The 23,347-nt window shown below is 37.3% G+C and overlaps 1 protein-coding gene across 4 annotated transcripts in view; it reads left to right on the top strand.

Moving 5' to 3' along the window:
• Nucleotides 1–22,755, top strand: part of ANXA7 (annexin A7) — a 28,012-nt gene extending 5,257 nt beyond the window's left edge. For 2 of the 4 annotated variants that reach the window (XM_038534334.1, XM_038534335.1), the window contains exons 2-14: nucleotides 3,165–3,219; nucleotides 5,168–5,372; nucleotides 5,913–6,023; nucleotides 6,779–6,843; nucleotides 7,255–7,320; nucleotides 11,258–11,360; nucleotides 11,575–11,669; nucleotides 15,362–15,475; nucleotides 15,844–16,014; nucleotides 18,079–18,249; nucleotides 18,329–18,404; nucleotides 19,958–20,070; nucleotides 22,283–22,755. In XM_038534334.1, the coding sequence (XP_038390262.1) occupies nucleotides 3,166–3,219; nucleotides 5,168–5,372; nucleotides 5,913–6,023; nucleotides 6,779–6,843; nucleotides 7,255–7,320; nucleotides 11,258–11,360; nucleotides 11,575–11,669; nucleotides 15,362–15,475; nucleotides 15,844–16,014; nucleotides 18,079–18,249; nucleotides 18,329–18,404; nucleotides 19,958–20,070; nucleotides 22,283–22,405 (1,467 nt within the window). In that variant the 5' untranslated portion in view covers nucleotide 3,165 and the 3' untranslated portion in view covers nucleotides 22,406–22,755. The remainder of the gene's footprint in view (nucleotides 1–3,164; nucleotides 3,220–5,167; nucleotides 5,373–5,912; nucleotides 6,024–6,778; nucleotides 6,844–7,254; nucleotides 7,321–11,257; nucleotides 11,361–11,574; nucleotides 11,670–15,361; nucleotides 15,476–15,843; nucleotides 16,015–18,078; nucleotides 18,250–18,328; nucleotides 18,405–19,957; nucleotides 20,071–22,282) is intronic. The other 2 variants (XM_038534337.1, XM_038534336.1) reach the window with 2 other exon arrangements.
• The last annotated feature ends 592 nt before the right edge of the window (nucleotides 22,756–23,347 follow it).

Below are 23,347 nucleotides of genomic sequence, written 5' to 3'. Positions count from 1 at the left end.
CTTAGTTTAAACTTTTGAGAATTCTGTTACTCTGCAATCTTAGTACAGTGTTTTTATGGTAGATGCTAAATAAATGATTATTTGACTTTATATAGATGTATTTGCCAGGTATATTGCATCTGATCACCAATAGTTTTTTAGATATGGTCAGGCAATGAAAGGGTATTGTTTTGAATGTTTGTTTTTGCCCCTCTATTGTTTATTTGCATTTGTTTTAGGCTAGTAGTGTTTTCTTCAAATGCAAAAGGTATTTACCCATACATATATGTATGCATATATTTGTGGGGTTTTGGTTCACCCTGGCTGCATTTGTTTTACATGAGTTGCCTTTTAAAATTTTTTAAAAATTCAGTTAATGTAATGTATTATTGGTTTCAGAGATAGAGGTCAGTGATTCATCAGTCTTATATAACACCCAGTGCCCATTACATCATGCGCCCTCCTTAATGTTCATCACCCAGTTAATCCCCTCCCCTCCCCTCCAGGACCCTCAGTTTGTTTCCTGTGATTAAAGAGTCTCTTGTGGTTGGTATGAGCTGTCTTTAAAAAGAAAAACAACAAACTTTATTATGGAAAAATTTTAATATGCAAGTGTGGACAGAAGAGTGTATTGAATACCCACGTACTTGTCACCCAGCATAAATAATCAACTCATGATGATCTAGTTTCATCTGTACTCCAGCCCAACCCTTTCATGTTATTTTCAAGTGATTCTCAGACCTTATAGAATTTTATCTATCTATCTATTCAGTGTGTATCTCTAAAAGATCAGATGCTTTACAAAAATCAATACTATTATTTAAAGATATAATAATTTTTTCACATCAGATGTTCAGGTTATTGTTTGCATATCCAAAAACAAATGAGCACCTATTGAAGAAAATAACTTTGAATTGATTCTGTCCTTCTCTTTCTCCTTCCTCTTTCTTTCTTTCTTCTTTTTTTTTTAATAGAGAATCTTAACCAGGCTCCATGCCCAATGCAGAGCTTGATCTCGCAGCCCTGAGATCATGACCTGAGTTGAAATCAAGAGTCAGGGCAGCCCCGCTGGCTCAGCGGTTTAGCACTGCCTTCAGCCCAGGGTGTGATCCTGGAGACCCAGGATTGAGTCCCATGTCAGGCTCCCTGCATGGGGCCTGCTTCTCCCTCTCCCTGTGTCTTGGCCTCTCTCTCTGTCTCTCATGAATAAATAAATAAAATCTTTAAAAAAAAAAAAAAAGAAATCAAGAGTCAGATGCTTAACCAACTGAGCCATCCAGGGGCCCTGATCAAGCTTCTAGATCTGACTACAAATTTATAGTAAATAACTGTTCAAGATTATCATGGAGATTGAATTGGCAAAATGCAGGTTGAGGAGATTTCAGGAGAAACTGTCTGGTTCCTTTAAGCTACACAGAAAAAAATAAGTGAGGCTTATACAGAGATTTAAGAGACATACCAACTGTCTAGAATATATGGACCTTATTTGTATACCAACTTGAACAGCCAAACTGTAAAAATTATTTTGAGACATTTGGGTAAATTTGAACACTGACTGGATATTTAATATTAGAAAATTACTAAGTTTTTAAGGTACAATATTGTAAATGACCATGGTTTGAAAGAGTCTTCTTTTTACACATGGTATATTGACATACTTATGAGTTAAGGGATATGATGTCTGGGAATTTGTTTTAAAATGATCTAGGGAAGGGGGCGCAAGGTGGCTCAGTTGATTAAATGACTTTGGCTCTGGTCACAGTCTCAGAACCCTGGGATGATTGAAACCCACTTTGGGCTCTGCACTCAGCAAGGAGTCTGCTTGTCCTTCTCCCTCTCCGTCTGTCCCTCCCCCTGCTCAAGCACACACTGGCTTCTCTCTCTCAAAAATCTTAAAAGACCTATGGAAGGGTAGTGGTTAGGATACAAATGAAATAGAATTAATTATGACGTGATAATTGTTGAAACTAAACATGAAGTTCATGTGAACATTCATTATATCAGGTTGAACCACAAGAAATTCGTATGTTAAAACAGTTGAATTTCAGGAACGCCGTGTATTTCAATCTATCACTGTTCTAAAATCTGTGAATTTTCCATAACAAGTAAACAAGTACAAAATAAACAATAAAAATATTTAAAAGATAATTAGGAATTAGGACACTGACACATTGATGATATTATGGTTTTATTTTAAAAAGAGCCCTGTTAGGGACACCTGGGTGGCTTAGCAGTTAAGTGTCTGCCTTCGGCTCAGGGCGTGACCCCAGGGTCTGGGATCCTGTCCCATATCAGGCTCCTTACAGGGAGCCTGCTTCTCCTCTGCCTATGTCTCTGCCTCTATCTCTCTCTGTGTCTCTCATGAATAAATAAATAAACAAATCTTAAAAAGAAAAAACCTGTTAATTATTTTTAAGCCCTGTTTATTAAAAGAAGTTATGTTTGCAGGGATATATACTGAAGTATGTATAGGTTAAAATGGTAGCATGTCTGGGATTTGCTTCAGAATAATCCAGTGGAGTGGTAGGAAATCAGTGAGAGTATTGAAAAAACAAAATTGGCCATGAATTAATAATTACTGCAGCTGAGTGTTGAGTCTGTGGGGTTTCTTATACTATTTACTTTTGATTAAGTTTGAAACTTAATGAAACAATCAAAAATTAATAAAAAGGTATATGTAACTACAGAATGTTAACTGTTAGCCATTTAATGTTACATCAAATAATGAGATATCTGTGGCACCTGGAAAGCCTTTATTTTAATATTTACATATTCATTTTATTTTTTAAATATATTTTAGTGTTACCTTTTCTTTGTGGCAAGGAACTATCGTAAATTTTGCATTAATGGAAGTAATATAAAGCAGGCATAAAATAGATTTAAGTGAAAAATTAATTGGCTTAAAAGATACTCCGTAAATATTCCATAAAATAATAGTACTAATAGTGTTCAGGTATGAAGAGAATGAAGTCGGAACATTTACTGTGTTATACTGATTCCATTGGTATGAATGGTAAAATGAAGAAGCATTTTATAAACTTTGCTGATACCTCTAATATCCGCATGTTGAATGCTTAACAGACTCTTTTGAAGATCTCTTTTGTGTAAAACCCCATGACAATATATATCTTCAAAGGACTTAACTCTTATAAAAAATTACAGAGGACATTTTTTTATTGTTACAGAATGTCATACCCAGGCTATCCCCCAACAGGCTACCCACCTTTCCCTGGATATCCTGTGAGTATTGCCACTTATAAGAGTAAAATAGCTTGTGTACTTGGAACAGGTGTTGTATAGGACTAGCCCATGAGAGATCTTACAGGTATGTTAGAGCAAGGGTCATAAACTCAATTACCCAGAGGTACTGAGTAGAAGAATAAGTGTATTAAGGCAGGTGTTATGGAGGAATGAGAGGGTGCTTGCCTAGTTTATGGATAGTTGACAGTTACTCAACTTTAGCCTCACATAGGCATACTGGCAGGCAGACTCCATGTTGCTAGATATTCCATTTCTTAAGTAAAGCCAGATATGTGGATTTGATGTGAAATTGCTCCAACTTTTTGAATTGGGAAATTTTTTAAAATGTTAAATGTTGTATGAGCCAATAAAACATATGTAAGCTAAATCCATCCCATGAGTCACTGTTTTTTAACCTTTGTGTTAGAAGGTTTAAAATAATTAAGAAGGGCTTGACCCAGAGATAACAAATTGCAGTGGATTAAAGATCCCTGGGTTTGTGGTTCTAAGACTTTTACTATTCGAAGTTCATTTTACAATGTGCTACTGAGTTCTGCCTTATTGATACCTGTACTATGAGGACTAAACTTATAGCTGAGACATTTAAGTGAGAATTATGCCTTTCAATTTTATACTTATAAGTGTGTATACCTTCTTTCTAACTCTGGGAGAAGACAAAGAGAGGCCTATGCAGATTAATGATAATGTGTGTGTCCTTATGTAAAATTAATATATAGCTCTCTTGAATTGATCATAGGAGTGATGAGAATTATGAATATTCCCAGGCCCTTATATACTGAACTGGACTCTGGCTACCATTTCAGTCGGTCTTGGCTAATTTTTTGAAACAAACAACCCCAACATCAAAGTGACTTGGCACAATAAAAACCTCATTTCTTGTTTTTAGAAGTCAGTGGTGGGAAGGCAGGAGGAGGGGGGAATCAAGGAGGCTTTGTTCCATGTAGGCCTTTTTTTTTTTTTTTTTTTTAAATTTTATTTATTTATGATAGGTACACAGTGAGAGAGAGAGAGGCAGAGACACAGGCAGAGGGAGAAACAGGCTCCATGCACCGGGAGCCCGACGTGGGATTCGATCCCGGGTCTCCAGGATCGCGCCCTGGGACAAAGGCAGGCGCTAAACCGCTGCGCCACCCAGGGATCCCCCATGTAGTCTTTTGGATTCTCGGGCTCCTTCCACATATTGGCTCTACTATCCTCTAGTGCCTTGGAGTCCTTCCTTGTATTTTCTGCTTCCAGTGGCAGATGAAGGAAAAGAGGAAGAGAGGAAGGAGGTTTTTAGGGAAGGAAGGAAGTGGTGTAAGTGGTGTACATCACTTCTGTTGCTGTTCATTCTCCAGTATTCAGTCGTATGGTCCTACATAACTGTAGGGGAGATCTGCGAAAAGTAGTCTAGCTTTATGGCCAGGTGAGAGTTTAGTGAACATGTAACAATCTCTGCAACTCTTAGACATTGTCTAGTTTGAACTGGGCTCCAAAATGTCACACCCATGTATGACTCAGGTCACCTTTTTTTTTTCCCCCCTATTATGCAACAGGTTCTGGTGTGTTGCAAGAGAGCCGTGAATTCTCTTTAGGGTAGAGAGATAATTTTTTCTCATATTTCCAGATGCTAGAAAAATAAGGAACGAATAAGCTTTGTTAATTTTTCCTGAAGCCTTGAGGTTTGTAGAGAGTATGGTTCTTACTCCCAAAGAGAGAAACAGACCCCTCCTGCCTCACACAGGTAGAATTAAATTTAACTGAGTTCTGACAAACTAGTATACTGGTAAACTAGTATAAGACACCAGGACTTTTAATGGGATTTTTATTATGTAAAAGAAAATCTAGACTTAAGATTACTTAAGAGTAATCTCAGTTTGGTTCTTTTTTTAGGTGGGTCATATTTCTCTATGATCACATTCATTTGAAAAATTTTCTCATTTTTTAGCCTGCAGGTCAGGAGTCCTCTTTCCCCCCTCCGGGTCAGTATCCTTATCCTAGTGGCTTTCCTTCAATGGGAGGAGGTACCTACCCACCAGCCCCAAGTAGTGGCTACCCCGGAGCTGGTGGCTATCCAGCCCCCGGAGGCTATCCAGCCCCAGGAGGTTATCCTGGTGCCCCACCACCAGGGGGCGCTCCATCCTATCCTGGAGGTGAGTGATGTATTGTGGAATTAGTGATGATTTGGGATTGCTGTACCACTTTTTCCTTTTCTTTTTTATCCTTCTCATTCTTGCTTGTTTTGAATGAGGTCAGAGATGCTCTTAACCTACTCTCTACCAAAGACATTAAGAACCTAGCTGGCAAGATAGACATAGGAAGCATAAAAGCTAGGAACAGTCTCAAAAATTCTGTTGTGAAAAAGAATAAATCATGGTAATAACAGACCAATATATAACAGTTTGCTTGATTATTTGTAATCTTAAGAATTGATATTTCAGTTACCATGATTGTGATCTTTAGGACAGGTTTGTCCAGAGGTAAAAAAGCTTAGCAATTTTGTATTATAAGTTATGTGAATGAAGTAAAAATTATTTTGTAATGGAGAAGGAATTGATAAGTTGAATTTAAACCAGAGACTGCTGTTACAGCATCAATAGCATATTTTTTTTACACTGTTCTTAGTAGATAGATATTTTCCTAAAGTTTACTCTTCATACAAGAACTGTCACTATATTTATTCTTTTTTCTAGTTCCTCCAGGCCAAGGATTTGGAGCCCCACCAGGTGGAGCAGCCTTTTCTGGCTATCCACAACCACCCTCACAGTCTTATGGCGGTGGCCCAACACAGGTCCCACTACCTGGTAGGTATCAGCTGTCCAGAGAAAAATAATAGCATGCTATTTTAAATTTTTCAATTGCCATTGAGAGAACTTAGTTTACATCTGGATTAGCCTTCAATAAACTTGTACAGATGGAAATAAGGGCCCACTTTTTCAATTACAAAAAATCTGTTCTGAAGCCAAAAAAGCAAAACCTTTAGGAGCTTCTCTGCTCGCTCCCATACCACTCCTAAAATGTCCTGACATCCTTTCCAGATGGAATCAGAATTTAGTTTGGTTCAAGTGTTTAAAAATAAAAAGGTGGGGATCCCTGGGTGGCGCAGCGGTTTGGCGCCTGCCTTTGGCCCAGGGCGCGATCCTGGAGACCCGGGATCAAATCCCATATCGGGCTCCCAGTGCATGGAGCCTGCTTCTCCCTCTTCCTGTGTCTCTGCCTCTCTCTCTGTGTGACCATCATAAATAAATAAAAATTAAAAATAAATAAAAAATAAAAAGGTGTTATTTGTTAAATTGTGTAGAACATGGAATATTTTAAAAGGTTCTTATGACCGAAGTTGGTTTCAGATTTAGCGAATTATATATAATATTAAAAGTTTATCCTAGTGAAAAAGAAAAAGAAAAAGTTTATCCTAGTGAATTAACAAGGCATGAATGTTCTCATGTTTTCATATTCATAATAGTCAATGCTATTTTGAAAAATTAAAACCTATCAGACCTGTTTACTGTATGTTTGTGTGTGTGTGTGTGTGTGTGTGTGTGTGTGTTTTAACGTGTAGGTGGCTTTCCTGGAGGACAGATGCCATCTCAGTATCCTGGAGGACAAGTTCCTTACCCAAGTCAGGTATTTCTGCTCCCATTTTTATATTTCATCTAATTGAATTGGATACTGCCAAAGAAGGGCACCACTCCTTGGCCAACATAAGAGATTTCCATGAAGCAGAGGAGATGGTCTGTTACAGTCACTTAAGTTTCTGATCTTTGCTTCTGGTACAACTCAATGCTCTCTTTGGACCATTGGCTTTAAGTGGTGTCCTGATGACTTTAATAAGCGTAGGTCCCTTCTCACAGGTGATAATACCCATAACTTTCTCCTGGAGATTCACTGGGTTCTTAACATTGGTTTTCCTTTTCTTCTTCCCTCACTAACAGTTAAAACTATGAACCTGGGTGACTTGAGTAATTGGTATTTCTGGCAGTGTTTGAGAAAGTGCAGTTTCATTTCCCCTTTTGTAACCTTCTACTCTTTTTTCAGATCAATACAGAATCCTTTCCTTCCTATCCTGTTTTCTCTCCTGTTTCTTTGGATTTTAACAGTGAAGTGAGTAAGGTTTTCTAATGTTCACTAATTACTAAGTCCCCTATATGTGCCTTCACTACTTTCTGATTCCTTGTGTTTGTCTCTTACAACTTCTTTGAGGGCTCAACTGTGTCTGTTTTATCTTTATGTACCTATAGTGCTGGGCGAAGCTTTAACCACTGTAGCCAACTAATGTTTGTTGAATTGATTTCTCAGTAGCCCTAGAAGGTCTCCTGTATATCAAATGTTTGGTCTATAGCTGTATAGCCCCTTAATTTAATCTTGCTTAATTTTTCATTGCCTTGTTAATCCTTTTATATCCTATGCAAGTTACTAGGAACACAGTGTACTTTTATGCTTGTCTTTATCTTGATTTTTCTTATTTACTTCCAAACTGTTTATTCATAAAGATCTAGCATTTTCAAGCTTTTTTAAAGCTGGGGTAGGAGAAGGATTACAGTGTTGGAAGAGAAACATGCTAGCTATTTTGTGGCTTACTTTCTTGACTTGAGGAATTTGAGCTCCATAGATACTAAGAAATTTGTCTAGGGCCACACAACTAGTGAAAGACATAGCTAAGACTAGATCTAGTTCACCTGACTTCCAGACCAAAGGTCTTGCTGTTACATAATGCTGCTTTGCTGATACTGAAAATGATATTCCTCCAAAGCACATAGGGAATTCCTTTCAATCCTCTTCTTATTATTGAAGTTGATTTTTAATCATATTATAAATCTGTAGCTATCTTAAAAATGAATGACAATTTTATTTTGGCTTAAGCATGCACATAGTTTTATAGACATTTTATGACTGAATATAAAAGATTTTCAAGCATAAAACACTAAAAATGAAACACCTACGCATGCAACTCATCTGTAACAATTACCCATTTAAGATAAAACTAAAACCAGTAGGTGGAAGTTAACAGAGTGGTAGATTTTGGAAGATCTTTTACATGGAATTGGAACAGGCTATCTTGTGAGGAGAGAGTTCCCTATCACTGAAAGTCCTCTGGTAGAGGGTGTGTGTGTGTGTGTTTAGGAAGATGAAAATTTCTGTCTTGGTTGGGCAGATGGGCCAGGTGACCTCTCCTAATTGATCCAATTTTGTTTTTCAGCAGGAAGATTGACATCAAATAAATGTCAAAGGGTAGAACTTTTGGTGGCAGATAGTGTGGGCTTTGCTGTGCTGAGAAATTTTCCCTAGTTTTGACCTGTAGAACATAGACCTTCATTTCTTTTAATCCAGTATAATGCCTGGAGGATAGTATTTTTGATGAAGATTCACTTCAAATGTAGACTTTCAACGTAGAATGAAACATCCATTTTTCCCTACAGATGAAAAATGGAGTAATTTTTTTTTGATTGATTTAAAATATTTATTTTCGAGAGAACACAGGTACACATGAGCATACACTAGGGGGTGGCAGAGTCTTAGGCACACTCCCTGCTGAATGGGGTCTCATGACCATGAGATCACAATCTGAGCCAAACCAAGAGTTGGATGCTTAACTGATGTTCCACCCAGGCACCCCACTTATTTGAGAGAGATCCCCTCTGGTAAGGGGAAGGGGCAGAGAAAAGGGAGAGAGAAACTCAAGCAGACTCTATGCTCCATCTTACAACCCCTGAGATCGTGACCTGAGCTGAAACCAAGAGTCGGATGCCTAACTGACTGCGCTACCCAGGCCTCTCCCACCCCAGTTTGTTTTTTAAGAAAGAAGAGGATAACAGAAAATGAGAATCCTCAAATAGTACATGTAAGGGTTAGTTTCTGTTGCTGTCTAGTCCAGTGTATAGCAAAGGTTTTTGCTCTACTTAGGATTTTAGTAAAGGTGGTTACGTCAAAGGAAACTTTCTTAGTTTCTTGATACCATAAGTCTCCTATAAAGACTTATATTGAAGAAAAAATTATACTTGAATATTTGCAGTTGAGAATGATTTCAGTTTTTTCTTAAAACCACCATACAAATATGTGTTGGTTCTCTGCTTGTATTGCTGGCTTAGAAACTTCATAGTGTAGAACAGTCGTTAGAAGAAATTGTTGGTGTGAGAGAATAGGTAAGAGAGAAATTATTGACCCTAAAAATCTTTGCTGAAAGACGGTCTGGTCCCTTTTTCCCAATTTACTTTGTGTCTGCAGTTGCTGGCATATTGTTGTATTCAATGAGTATAACTTTAAATGCAGTTTCAGTTGCCTAAAAAGCAGTTGAGTCATTTATATTTTGGAATGGTGTTGAATGTATCTTTAAGTGATATTTCAGAGATAATGGGTTAAATGAAATATATTATTAAAATTCAGTTTTAAAAAACTGTGGTGGGATATCCTCTCATTTCATCCCATCTCTCTTAAGCCCTGATTTGAATAGTTTAAGAAAACTATTTGTTTCCTAGCTGTGAATTTTTAAATTCTTTAAATTTTGAAATAATTTGACTTACAAAAAAGTTATAAAAACTGTACATTAGAATTCTGTATACTCTTTACCCAGATCCTCCAATATTAACTTCTTACACAAACACAATATGATCAAAATCAGGAAATAACATTGGTGTAATACTATAACCCAACCTATAGACCTTATTCAAATTTACCAGTTATCCCAATAATGCCCTCCTTTTCTGGTTCAGGATCAAATCTAGGATGAAATATTGCATTTATTGTCATGTTTCCTAAGTTTCCTTTTCTTAAAAAATTTTTATATTATTATATTTTTAGTAATTTCTTTGCCCCATGTGCCCCTTGAACTCATGACCCTAAGATCAAGAGTAACATGCTCTACTGACTGAGCCAGCCAGGCCCACCTCTTAAGTTTCCTTTAATAGGATACAGTGCTTCAGTTTTTGTTGTTCATGACCTTGACACTTTTAGAGTACTACCAGTTATTTTGTGGAGATTCCTTGGCTTGGGTTTGTCTGATGATAGTTCCTCATGATTAAAGTCAGGTTTTGGGAGGAATACCACAGAAATTATCTTGAATCCCCATATCAGGAGGCTTTTATCGTTGACTTACTCTCTTATTGGCAATGATTGGTTTCGATCACTTGGGTCTGCCAGGTTTTCCACCATAATGTTACAAACTATGCAAGTATCTTGGTTCTCATCATAGTTGTACTTGCTAATTTTAGCATCCATTGATGATTCTCTCTGGAAAAATTATTGCCATGGCATTCATTATAGTGATTTTTAAATTTCCCCGTAGATTTATATTTTCAAAATATAGTCCCTGTTTTGCTTTCTGGATTATTTCCTGTGTAATCAGTGAAGAATATTCTACCTCTCAAAGTCTCCAACCATTGTTTCATTTTGTGTCTTTTCTTATTACAAAATGAGTTATTTCATGTTTGATAATGAGGGCCTGTAGAGGAAATGGAGAGATATTGCCAAAATTATATTGCTTATTTGAAACCTTATTGGGCAGCTCAAGGTCTACCTAACTAAAATTCTTATTGTGTTATTGTCTTTAAATCAAACACTGCTGCTCATCTCACTACTATCCAGTGATCAATCTCTTTTTTTTCCTCATACCAAGAAGGAAATCAAGACCTAGGGAGATTGTAACTAATTTCACAAGCTTGTCTTTCTTGTCTCCTGAAAGTTTGGTGTTTAGCTGTCTTTTGGTAGGAAGAGGATAGGTCTTTCTTGCCTGTTCCAGAATGAGCCTTCATAATAAAATGTTCAAATCCTTTGTCCTAAAACTTAAACATGGCCTCTTTGCCTAAGTGATGTCTTAGGAGGTCTTAAGTTGTCTTGTCAGGAGAGAATCCTGACTTTTTTTTAATTTGTATTTCTTTTATTAAGGAAGTTGAATGTTTTTTCAAACCCCCCCCCCCATTTTATTGAAGTATAAGTGGCATGTAACATTGTATTAGTTTTAGGTGTACAACATGATTTGATATATTTTTATATTATGAAATAATTAGCATAACAACTGACATGGATTTTATGCCTCTTGTTTCAGCCTGCCGCAATGACTCAGGGAACCCAAGGAACGATCCGACCAGCTGCCAACTTTGATGCCATGAGAGATGCAGAAATTCTTCGGAAAGCAATGAAAGGTTTTGGTAAGGAAAACAGGTTTTTAATCTTATTTATAAGTTTGAGTGGTTGAATCTAAAGTAAAAATAGGCTTAATATTATAAATCAAATTTATGTGCCTGTGCACATACCTCAATTTAATCTGTCACCAGGCACCTTATAAACATCTAAGAGATGTCCTCAAGGAATACCCAGTACAGAATTCATCTTTACTTAATTAAACATGTATGGTTCTTCCAGGGACAGATGAACAGGCAATTGTGGACGTTGTGGCCAACCGTTCCAATGATCAGAGGCAAAAAATTAAAGCAGCTTTTAAGACCATGTATGGCAAGGTATATATATTTTTTTCTTTTCTGGCCACAAACAGTGGCCTGTAGACTCTTCATTTTTGTCGGATTGGATACTATCTTTTTATTAGTGCTAGTGGTATAAAGTAGAGACAGCTAGATTTCAGAGACTCCCAGAGTGGTGTGTTCACTATTTATCTCTCTTAAAAGCCTTTCTAATTCTGGAGTAGTCCTTGATCTCATAATCATACTTCATACTATGTCTGATATGTGATGGATGCTCAGTAGAAAATAGATTGTGGCCACAATAGTATAATTGATAATAAATTTATATATAAAATAGAAAAATAGTATAATAGAGAAATAGTTTGGTTCTCAGTCTTCTCTTTATAGTGGGATTCAAGGACTTACTATACAGCCCCTCCTATTTTTGGTGTTTGGGATCCTCTTCCACTCTTCTCTCTCCCTCTAAATATATCCTCATTATGATTGCATGGAACTTTTTGCCATTCTTGCAATTCCCTGCACACATCATGGTCTTTTATATTTCTATGCTTGGTATACATTGTTTTCTTGGCCTAGAACACCTTTTCCTCTTTTTCTTCATGCCAAACAGCTTCTTCCAGATTTACCTTAAATCAGCTACTCTGAAATTTCTTTGATTTCTCTGGGCAGGTTTTTGCTGCTGCTTTCTCTGTGGCTGAGTAGCATTTTATAAAACCTCTGCTATAACTGATCAATCGCACTGCCCACTCCCTGAACCCATGAGCTCCCCTCAGGTAAACCATGCCATATTCATATGTGCGTTTTTAGCTCCAAGTACAGGAATAATAATAAATAGCCACTTAATAAATATTTGCTGACTGGATGATCAGTGACAAAATCCAGCAAGATTCTGTGGCTAAATAGTGTTATTGCTTCTTAGACATAAAGGGTAGGCCAGGTAGCATTGTTTTTCCATTTAGATAGGAATCCTAGCATTTCCTGACATTCTCTGGATCCAGTTTACTTTTCTCAGAATGGGAGTAAAGTTTCATTGGTTTGTCCCACTTCACCTGATCTGCTCTGCCTTATTCTTGCTGCCTGGCCCAGGTCCACTTCTTTAGTCTTAAAGCTGATTAAGTGATACAAATTCTTGATTTCCTCAGGGTTCAACATCAGGCTTGCTTCTCGAAGAAAAGTATTTTCCATATTATGAATCTCTTTAGTTCATATATAACCTGTGCTATGCTCTCCTAAATTTTTTCCTATATCATTAAAACTAAATTCACAGGGTGTTTTTTTTTTTTTTTTTTTTTTAACCCTCAGCCACCTTTTCTCTTGGCTTCCTATTAATTAATACAAATATCATTTGTTGTGGAGTTCTTGATTCCACATTCTTCTTTATCAATTAGAATCAATGATTCAACCTTAGCTGGAACATCATAATCCCATTTCAAACCTAAGAACACATGCAGAATATGAATATTTGCCCTCTACATAAATGTGTCTTTTGTGGCTTACTTGGAATTTTTTTTTTTTTTTTTTTAAGAAAAATTCCACAGTGGGGATCCCTGGGTGGCTCAGCGGTTTAGCACCTGTCTTTGGTCCAGGGCGCAATCCTGGAGTCCCGGGATCGAGTCCCACGTCAGGCTCCCGGCATGGAGCCTGCTTCTCCCTCCTCCTGTGTCTCTGTCTCTCTCTCCCTCTCTCTCTATCAAAAAAAAAAAAATAAATCTTTAAAAAAAGAAAAATTCCACAGATAATTTTAATGCATAGCCAAGACTGGGAATCATGTTTCTTTTTCTCATCTGTGTTCCTCCCTCTTGCCTGAAATATCTTTCTTCTTCCTCTTTGCCTGCTAATTTTTACATACTCTTCAGGGTCTGGGCTAGGAGCTTTCTCTAAGTTCTCTGGCCCACTTTTAACTTCTCCTGTTCCAGCTTTTTCTGCTGTTTATTTATGTCACTTACTCATCTGGTGCTGGAGTTGCCTTATATTATCTCTTTTTAGATGTTTATCTTTCCAAATAAGAACACAGTAGAATAGGAACAGTATCTTATACTAAGTAAATATCTGTTTATCATTTTGTTATATTCTTTATTTCACGTGTCTTTTTTTTTTTAAGATTTTATTTATTTATTCATCAGGGACACAGAGAGAGAGAGAGAAAGAGACAGACACAGGCAGAGGGAGAAGCAAGCTCCATGCAGGGAGCCTGACATGGGACTCGATCCCGGGACTCCAGGATCACGCCCTGGGCCAAAGGCAGGCGCTAAACCACTGAGCCACCCAGGGATCCCCTCACGTGTCTGTTTTTGTACCTGGTATAGTGGTAGAAGGATAGTAGGTATCTATTAAGTGCTTATTGGTAGGGACACCTGGGTGGCTCTACGGTTAAGTATCTGCCTTCAGCTCAGAGCATGATCCCGGGGTCTGGGATCCAGTCCCACATCAGGCTCCTTGTGGGGAGCGTGTTTCTCTCTCTGCCTATGTCTCTGTGTCTCTCATGAATTAATAAATAAAATCTTTTTTTTTAAGTGCTTATTGGTAGACAAATAAAATATGTCTGCTTGAGGGGCACCTGGATTGCTCAGTCAGTTAAGTGGCTGACTCTTGACTTCTGCTCAGGTCACAGTCTCAGGATCCTGGGATTGAGCCCCAAGTTGGGCCTTGAAATGTTGGCAGGGATGTAGAGAAAGGGGAACCCTCTTACACTGTTGGTGGGAATGCAAAACTAGTATGGCCAGTCTGGAAAACAGTATGGAATTTCCCATTTTTCCCTCAAAAAGTTTAAAATAGAGCTACCCTACAACCCAGCAATTGCACTATTAGGTATTCTCCAAAGGATACAAATGTGATGTAGTGACTCCAAGGGGCACCTGAACCCCAGTGTTTATAGCAACAATGTCCACGATAGCCAAAATATGGAAGGAGCCTAGATGTCCATTGATGGATAAATGGATAAAGAAGATGTGGAGTGTTTGTGTATATATGTATATATACAGTGGAGTATTGGCCATCAAAAAGAATGAAACCTTAACATTTGCAATGACATGAATGGAACTAGAAGGTCAATCAGAGAAAGGCAAATACCATATGATTTCATTCATATGTAGACTTTTTAAAAAAGGTATTCATGAGAGACAGAGAGAGAGGCAGAGACATAGGCAGAGGGAGAATGGGGAGCCTGATGTGGGACTCGATTCCAGGACCCCAGGATCATGACTTGAGCCAAAGGCAGATGCTCAACCACTGTACCACCCAGGTGCCCCACTCATATGTAGACTTTAAGAAACAGAACAGGTGAACATAGGTACAGGGAGGGCAAAATAAAATAAGATGAAATCAGAAAGGGAGTCAAACCATAGAAGACTCTAACTGTAGAAACAAACTGAGGGTTGCTCGAGGAGAGGCCCCCAGGGGGATGAACTGGGGTAACTGGGTGATGAACATTAAGAAAGGCATTTGATATAATGAGCACTGGGTGTTAGATGCAACTGATGAATCACTAAACTCTACCCCTGAAACTAGTAATACACTATGTTAATTAATTGATTTCAAATTAAAAAAAAATACATCTAAAGTGTAACAAACTTTAAATGTATATATTTACTTGTTTCTAGTATATGCTATTCAAATTTGAAATTTAGGTTTTCATAAAGCAATTTGATTCCGTTTTTCCATATTTTTCTTAAAAAATTTAAGCAAGAAATTTGGAGAGCACTCATACTTAGTTTGTATTTGTAATTAAACAGGATTTAATCAAAGACCTTAAATCAGAGTTAAGTGGAAATATGGAAGAACTGATCCTTGCCCTATTCATGCCATCTACATATTATGATGCCTGGAGTTTACGGAATGCAATGAAGGTACTGTATGTCATTTACTTTGCATATTTTATCCTATTTCAAATGTTAAACCCCACAAATTATGGCAGTTTTGAATGTACAGCTAAATCAATACATTATATCATATCATCTGAATATATAGAGCTTTTTAGGTCTGAAGGCCAAAGAAATATTTGATAGAATAGTAAGATTTAATTACTTCCAGTGATTTTTTTTTTTTTTTTTTTAATATTTTATTTATTTATGATAGACATAGAGAGGCAGAGACACAGGCAGAGGAAGAAGCAGGCTCCATGCCGGGAGCCCAACGCGGGACTCGATCCCGGGACCCCAGGATCACACCCTGTGGTTTTCTTTTGTATAATTCTTCCTTTCTTCATTTCACATAGGGAGCAGGAACTCAGGAACGTGTATTGATTGAAATTTTGTGCACAAGAACAAATCAGGAAATCCGAGAGATTGTCAGATGTTATCAATCAGAATTTGGACGAGACCTTGAAAAGGACATTAGGTCAGACACATCAGGGCATTTTGAACGTTTACTTGTATCCATGTGCCAGGTGAGTATAGCATGAATATATGTTGATGGAACATTCTTTCTGCTATCAGTGAGCATTATTTACTCTTTTTAGTATTTAGCCTACTTGGAATGTTGCCATCTTTAGGAATTCTTAACACAGACTACAGTGTACACATTTCTTTGTAGTCACAATTTAGATTTATTATGCAGATCTGGCTTTTGTAAGAGATTAGAAATTAACCTCTTTAAAGGTATATGGAATCAGAAATCAAGTTGAGGCTCTGTATTTTAGGCTGGGAAGAATCTTGTACTTCTAAGCTTAGCATTGTACTGTCAGTTAAATTGGACCATCAGTTGAAAATATGCAGGACTGCCATGGAAGTGCTATAGGAGGTGGAAACTGTGAGGAGAGATAGAAGTGCAGAAACATTTCTCACACTTCATAGTAATGTTGTGATTAGCACCATCCCTTATTCTGATTTGCCAGATGTGCTGGAGCAGTGACAGAAAACTCTCCAAATAGAGTATTTGGGATGATATTAAACACACAGAATGAGGTGATGGTTTATTTGAAGACCAGCATACTGGTTCAGTATCAGGAGTTATTGGCTATCCTGCTAGTCACAAGGTTGGACACTCTGGAGGGATCTGAAAATAGAGGCGGCTGTTCAGAGCAAAGGGAGATAGTTGCCAAGAACCGTGTGCAGCAGTTAGTGGATGTGGAAATGAGAAAATAAAGCAAATGGGTGGGAAGAAACTGAATTTCCCCACCGTGGAATAACAGAATAAGGGAGTAGATTAGCATTTAAAAACAATAACAAGACAACAAAAGCAGGAACAGAGACTTAACACTAAAAAATGATTATTAAGACTTTTTATGAGGTGCTGAGTCTCTTTATGCAGAATTCAAGGCCCAGCTACTTTACAAAGTAAAGGGACCTCTTACAGAGTGAGCAGAAGAATGGCTTCCCAGGAAAATGCTACTGGTGTTGTGTGTCTGAGTCCAAAGGCAGGCAGTCATCTGGGAAGCTTTTCCTGAACATCTTTTCATGTGCTCTCTTTAGTCTTCCATTTAGAGTATGCTTCTGCATATTTCTTCTGCCCAGTACTCCTCAGAATACAGCATCTCACCTTCAAGGAATACCTTTCCATTTTGTTCCTCAGACAGACACAGAGACTCTAGAGGGCAGCCTTTCCTTCTTTTGGGTTTGTGTTTCTATTTTTGAGAGAAACCAAATGCCCATATAAGCTTTACTCTCGTTCTGGCCTAGAGCTTCCTCTCTGGCTCTCTCCTTCCCCTTTCCAGGGAAGAGTTTGATACACAAATTGGCACAGTCCAGCATAACTGGAGTTATTTACAGCTTTTTCTAAAAAGCTTATGTGTCATTTTTATGTATTTAAAATAAAACTTACATATTAAGACTACACTTGACTAAAGGAAAGGAGATTCATGAAGCTTCCATATTACATATTCCCTCCCTTGATCTAAATCCTTTGAGGGCAGGGACCTTGTCTTTCTTTTGTCCCTACCACCTAGCACATCCTGTTGGTTCACTTTCTCTGAAGAACCCTGACTAATACAGCCTCACACAAAACAAGTGCCATATACTTTTTAGCTGCATGAATGAATACAAAGTGGAACTCAGTATACTGCATATTGATCTTAAATCCCAGCTAAGGAGGATTATAATTTCTTCATTTGAGTGAGAGTTTATATCTCCTAGTAGAGAAGTTTTTCTTTTTGTGTGGGGGAGGGGTTATATATGTGTGTGTGTGTGTGTGTGTGTGTGTATATGTATATATGTATATAAATAATTTTTTACAGAAACTTTTCTGGTTTAACTGTCTTTAATGCCCCGAAAACCTCTCATTTTAATATAACCTCATTAAACCATGATCAAATATTATAAACTCCATAGTTGGTGGTATAATAAAGTACTAGTTACACTAGTATAGGTTCTTTGGAAATGATGACATGCATGGCAAACTTTATGCATTAATCTCTAACAAATTGTCCCTTTAAGTCCAAAAGTGACTACATTGTTAAAAAATTTTTAATAGAGCTTGTATCATATTTTCCAATTCCTGCCTTCCTCTGTTGCAGGGAAATCGTGATGAGAACCAAAATGTTAACCACCAGTTGGCTCAGGAAGATGCTCAACGTCTCTATCAAGCTGGTGAGGGGAGACTTGGGACAGATGAATCTTGCTTTAACATGATTCTTGCCACAAGAAGCTTTCCTCAGCTGAAAGCTACTGTGGAGGCTTATTCCAGGGTATGAGCTTTTCTTTTAAAGGTTTGGTTTCAGTTTTAAGTTGTGAAAATATTTTAACCCTTGTACTTTTTGTTTGCAGGTGGCTAATCGAGATTTGCTAAGTAGTGTTGCCCGTGAATTTTCTGGAAATGTTGAAAGTGGTTTAAAGACTATCTGTAAGATACTTTTATGTTTTGCTTTTATTTTATTTGTAGATGAATGAGGCTTTGAATAGTTGTTACCATTAAGTGATGATAATTAATATAGCTATAGCCTCCTGGGAATCTGCTTAGGCAGAACTAATCCTATGTTTTTTATACAGTTCCCTATGAATGGTGGTGGTGTGATCAAAAAGGATTGTTTTGGAATTATTTGGTCTTTATTCTGTATGCCCTTCATGAGGACTAAGCAAGAATTACAGCAGATATAACATTTCCATTAAAGTGAATGGGAAAGCCCTAAAGAACTACAAGTGCCACCATAAAAAGCCTCATTTTGAGCTCCCAAAAAAACACCTTTAAAAAATATTTATTTATTTAACAAGAGAGCCTGAGCAGGGGGAAGGACAGAGGGAGAGGCAGACTCCCTACTGAGCAGGGAGCCCAATATGGGGCTCAATCCCAGGATCCTGGGATCATGACCTGAACTAAAGGCAGGTGCTTAACTGACTGAGACACCCAGGTGTCCCCACAAAACCCCCCCCCCTTTTTTTTTTTTTAGTTTATTTATAATCTTTCCACCCAACATGTGGTTTGAACTCACAACTCCGAGATCAAGTCACATGCTCCACTGACTGAGCCAGCCAGTGCCCCCCCAAAAACTGATCTTTCAAATATTCAGTCCATTGAGACTCTTTTCCCTTTGAAATAAAAAACTCCAGTTTCTGGTGTTCTTTGAGATGTCCAAAGAAATGGAAATTTAATTCTTATGGAGAATATATGACTAAAGAGAGTTATTAGTAACACATTGTTATTAGTTGAGTGTCCTATAAATATTACTATAGTAATTGTAGTTAAAGCAATAATGTACAGTTAGTATATCTCTGCCATCTGCAGGAAGAGACTCTGCTAAGTTAATTTTCCAGAAAAAAAACGTATCAGACTTATTAATTATTAACATTTTCAAATTTTGGCTCACATCTGTTTGTTTTTGTTTTTCTTTTTAAGATTTTATTTATTTATTTATTCATGAGAGAGAGGAGGCACAGACACAGGCAGAGAGATAAGCAGATTCCATGCAGGGGAGCCTGACGTGGGACTCCATCCCAGGACTCCAGGACCACACCCTGGACTGAAGGCAGTGCTAAAGCTAAACCACTAAGCCACCTGGGCTGCCCTCACATCTGTTTTTTATATTAGAATGTATCTCTTATCCTTCTGTCACCCAAATGATATATTTGACATCAAGAACTCAGATTTCAGTTATTATTTCTTTTACATAAGATATTACCAGGATTCAGTTGCTATGTATTTTTTCACTTGAAGGGGGGGAAAATGTAAGGAACCTAAGGTATTACATCGATGGAGGAAAAAATAATGGGATTTATTGGCTAAAGGGAATCCTCTAGAATGAAAGGTAACCTGTCTGACAGCTAGAAAGATAGATGGATGCTGAGAAAAATCAAGATTTCTGAGATGATAAGGATCAAAGGCGGCTAAAGGTGATAAATGAAGCTGGAGCATGGATACCTTTGTTAAGGCATCATGTGTAAAGTATCTCTAATTTGCAGTGCAATGTGCCCTCAACCGCCCCGCCTTCTTTGCTGAGAGGCTCTACTATTCTATGAAAGGTGCTGGCACAGATGACTCCACCCTGGTCAGGATTGTGGTCACTCGAAGTGAGGTGAGGCTGTCTTTTCTTGTCTGATCCTACTTGATTTTCTTTTTTTTTTTTTTTTTTAAGATTTATTTATTTATTTGAGAGAGAAAGAGCACACAAATTGGGAGAGAGATGGAGGGGGAGAGAGCCTTTAAACCTCGTACTCCTCCTGAGTATGAACCCTTGCAGGGCTTGATCTCAGAATCCTAGGATTGTGACCTGGGCTGAAATCAAGAGTTAGGATGCTTAACTGACTGAGCCACCCAGGCACCCCTGATCTTACTTTATTTTGAATGTTCATTTCCTAAAAGTTCCTCAGCTGGTCATTAGGAATGGTGTTCAGAAAGAGCTCACTTTAGCACTGCTAGTAGAAGCTGTGTAAAGTAGTGTTTACTCTATTCATCCTGTGCGAGAGGGTTGGGTTAGTGAAACAGACCACTGTGTCTCCGTATGTCCAGTGCCAAGAGATTTTCCTACTTGAGAAGGTCTGCAGAGAATACTGATGTATGCTAAGTTGGAAAAATGTTTATCTTTTTTATTTTGCTAATGTAAAAAGTTATATGAAAGATTAATCCTATTGGATACAAAAATTCTTGAAATTTAGCATGCCTTTTAATTATAAAACAAGTTTTAAAAATTTATCTTTTTCTCTTTACCTAAATATACCTCAAATGTTTTCCTTTCTTTGACTTTATATATTTATTGGACTTCTTTTTAAAAGAAAACATGCTACTAAATTAGAGTAGAGAAGGTAAATCATTTTTAAAAGATCACCATCATACAGTGTTTTTAAAAAACTTAATTTGTACTTAGACCTAAATTTTCTAAGCACAATCTTTTCTTTAAAGCATAAAATATACACAACCTAAAACTTAACATTTTAACCATTTAAAAGTATGCATTCCAGTGGCTTAAATTAAGTACATTCACATTGTTGTACAATCATTACCACCACAACTTTTTCACCTTGTAAAACTGAAAATCCATACTCATTATATAATCATTCACCATTCTCCTTTCTCCCCAGCCCCTGGCAACATTCTGCTTTCTCTTCCTATGAATTTGACTACTCTAGGTACCTTGGATAAATGGAATCATACAGTATTTATCCATTTGTGAGTGGCTTCTTTCACTTAGCATAACATTTTCAGTATTCATCCATGGTTGTAGCATGTGTCAGAATTTCTTTTTTAAGGCTAAATAATGTACCATTGTATGTATACACCACCATCTGTAGATGAATAAATCTGTCAATAGACACTAGGGTTGCTTTCACTTTTTAGCTATTGTAAACATAATTGTACATATATTTGCTTGAGTTCTTGCTTTCAAGTCCTTGTTTTTTCGTATGTGTATATACCTGGAAGTGGAACTGCTATATCATATATATGGTAGTTATATTTTAATTTTTTTGGGAGTCACCAAACCTTTTCTATAGCGGCTGCCCTGTTTTACATTCCTACCAGCAACGCACAAGGATTCTTGTCTCTCCACATCCTTGCAGACACTTGTTATTTTTTGTGTTTTTGAGAGTAACCATCCTATCAATTTTTTATGTGGTTTTTATTTATTTATTTGTTTATTTTTAAGATTTTATTTACTCATGAAAGACAGAGAGAGAGGCAGAGACCTAAGTAGGTTCCCTGTGGGGAGCCTGATGCAGGACTGGATCCCAGGATCCTTGGATCATGACCTGAGCCAAAGGCAGACGCTCAACCACTGAGCCACCCTGGTGTCCCTTTTTAATGGTTTTTAACTGACCAATATTTTGGGGATAATAGATGAAACTAGTACCACCCTTATTCATAGTATCTTTACACAACAGTGAATTAGCCCTTCCCTGGGTGATGCTAGCAGTGGTAAGAATGCTAGCTCTGAAATGTCAGTCACTTGGTGTTTTCCGCCCCCTCTGCTTTGATTTAGAATTAGGTTCTTTTCACTATTAAAGAATAATTCTGAGCAGCCCCGGTGGCGCAGCGGTTTGGTGCCGCCTGCAGCCTGGGGCGTGGTCCTGGAGACCCGGGATCGGGTCCCACGTCGGGCTCCCTGCATGGAGCCTGCTTCTCCCTCTGCCTGTGTTTCTGCCTCTTTCTCTCTCTCTCTGTCTATGAATAAATACATAAAATCTTTTAAAAAAATAAAATAAAAATAAATAAATAAAGAATAATTCCAATAAATATCAGTTTCCTTTTAACAGCTTTTTTCTAACATCAAAAATATCCTCTCTTGCATGCAGATTGATCTTGTACAAATAAAACAGACGTTCAGTCAGATGTATCAGAAGACCCTGGGCACAATGATTGCAAGTGACACAAGTGGAGATTACCGAAAGCTTCTTCTGGCTATCGTGGGCCAGTAGGAGAGATTTTCTAAATAAATGAAGCATATCCTTCAATGACTTATCTGCATGCAGCAATATCAACCATCACCTAACCAAAAGAGCTTTTTACTAAGGACTGTGTCAGGGTATTGTGCTTGGTTTGCACATGTGGTTATTGCCTTAATTCTTTTTTTTTTTTTTTCCTCTACAATCAATGTGAAGCCATATCACAATGATGGTAGTAATAATGCAATGTTTATAAGGCATAATTTTCACTGTTCTTATTCTAATCAGAATCCCAAATTAAATAAAAATCACAAAAAAATAAATATCACAACAATCTCTAGTTCTGTGTAATAAAGCTGAATAAAAGAAAAAGTTGCTGAAAACTTTTAGTTTTCAAAAAGTTCCAAAGTTCACTAAGTTCCAAAACCCTAGTAGGTCCATTGGACAGTTATAGTTGGTAGTATGTCAAAACTGTATTACTTTTTTAAAGATTCAGCTCTTTAACCTATAAGAGTAATTTGCATCTTATTTTACATAAATTTTCATTCTATATTTATAAATGCTAAACTTTCACGTGGAAAAAGGATGAGTATTCCTGTAGCAACTTTTTAAAAGGGATTATATGTTTATATGCATAAATATAAATAATATATAGCCTACTTTTATGTCTACTAAAACTCCCTAAGGATCTTTATTGGCCCTTGGTTTAAAAAAAAATAAGAAAAACTTTAAAAATTAGTTGCAATTTAATCATGATTCAAGAAAGTGAAGCTTGACATACAGGAGGTACTCAATTAGTGAATGAAACTTATAGTATCTCTGGGAAAATTGGATGCTAGCTCTTTGGAGTAGTAGTTCAGGAGCTCAGTTAATGATGTAGCCGTATCATTACAAAACTCGTTGGTTTATCCCCACTACTGAGTAATTACTTATTGAGTATATTGAGCATTATAATGGGTAGTCAGAAATACAAAA

This window comes from Canis lupus, chromosome 4 (genome assembly GCF_011100685.1).
Source record: "Canis lupus familiaris isolate Mischka breed German Shepherd chromosome 4, alternate assembly UU_Cfam_GSD_1.0, whole genome shotgun sequence".
Lineage (NCBI taxonomy): Eukaryota > Metazoa > Chordata > Mammalia > Carnivora > Canidae > Canis > Canis lupus.
Note: the sequence above shows the minus strand (reverse complement) of the source record. Positions and strands in the feature narration are given on the sequence as shown.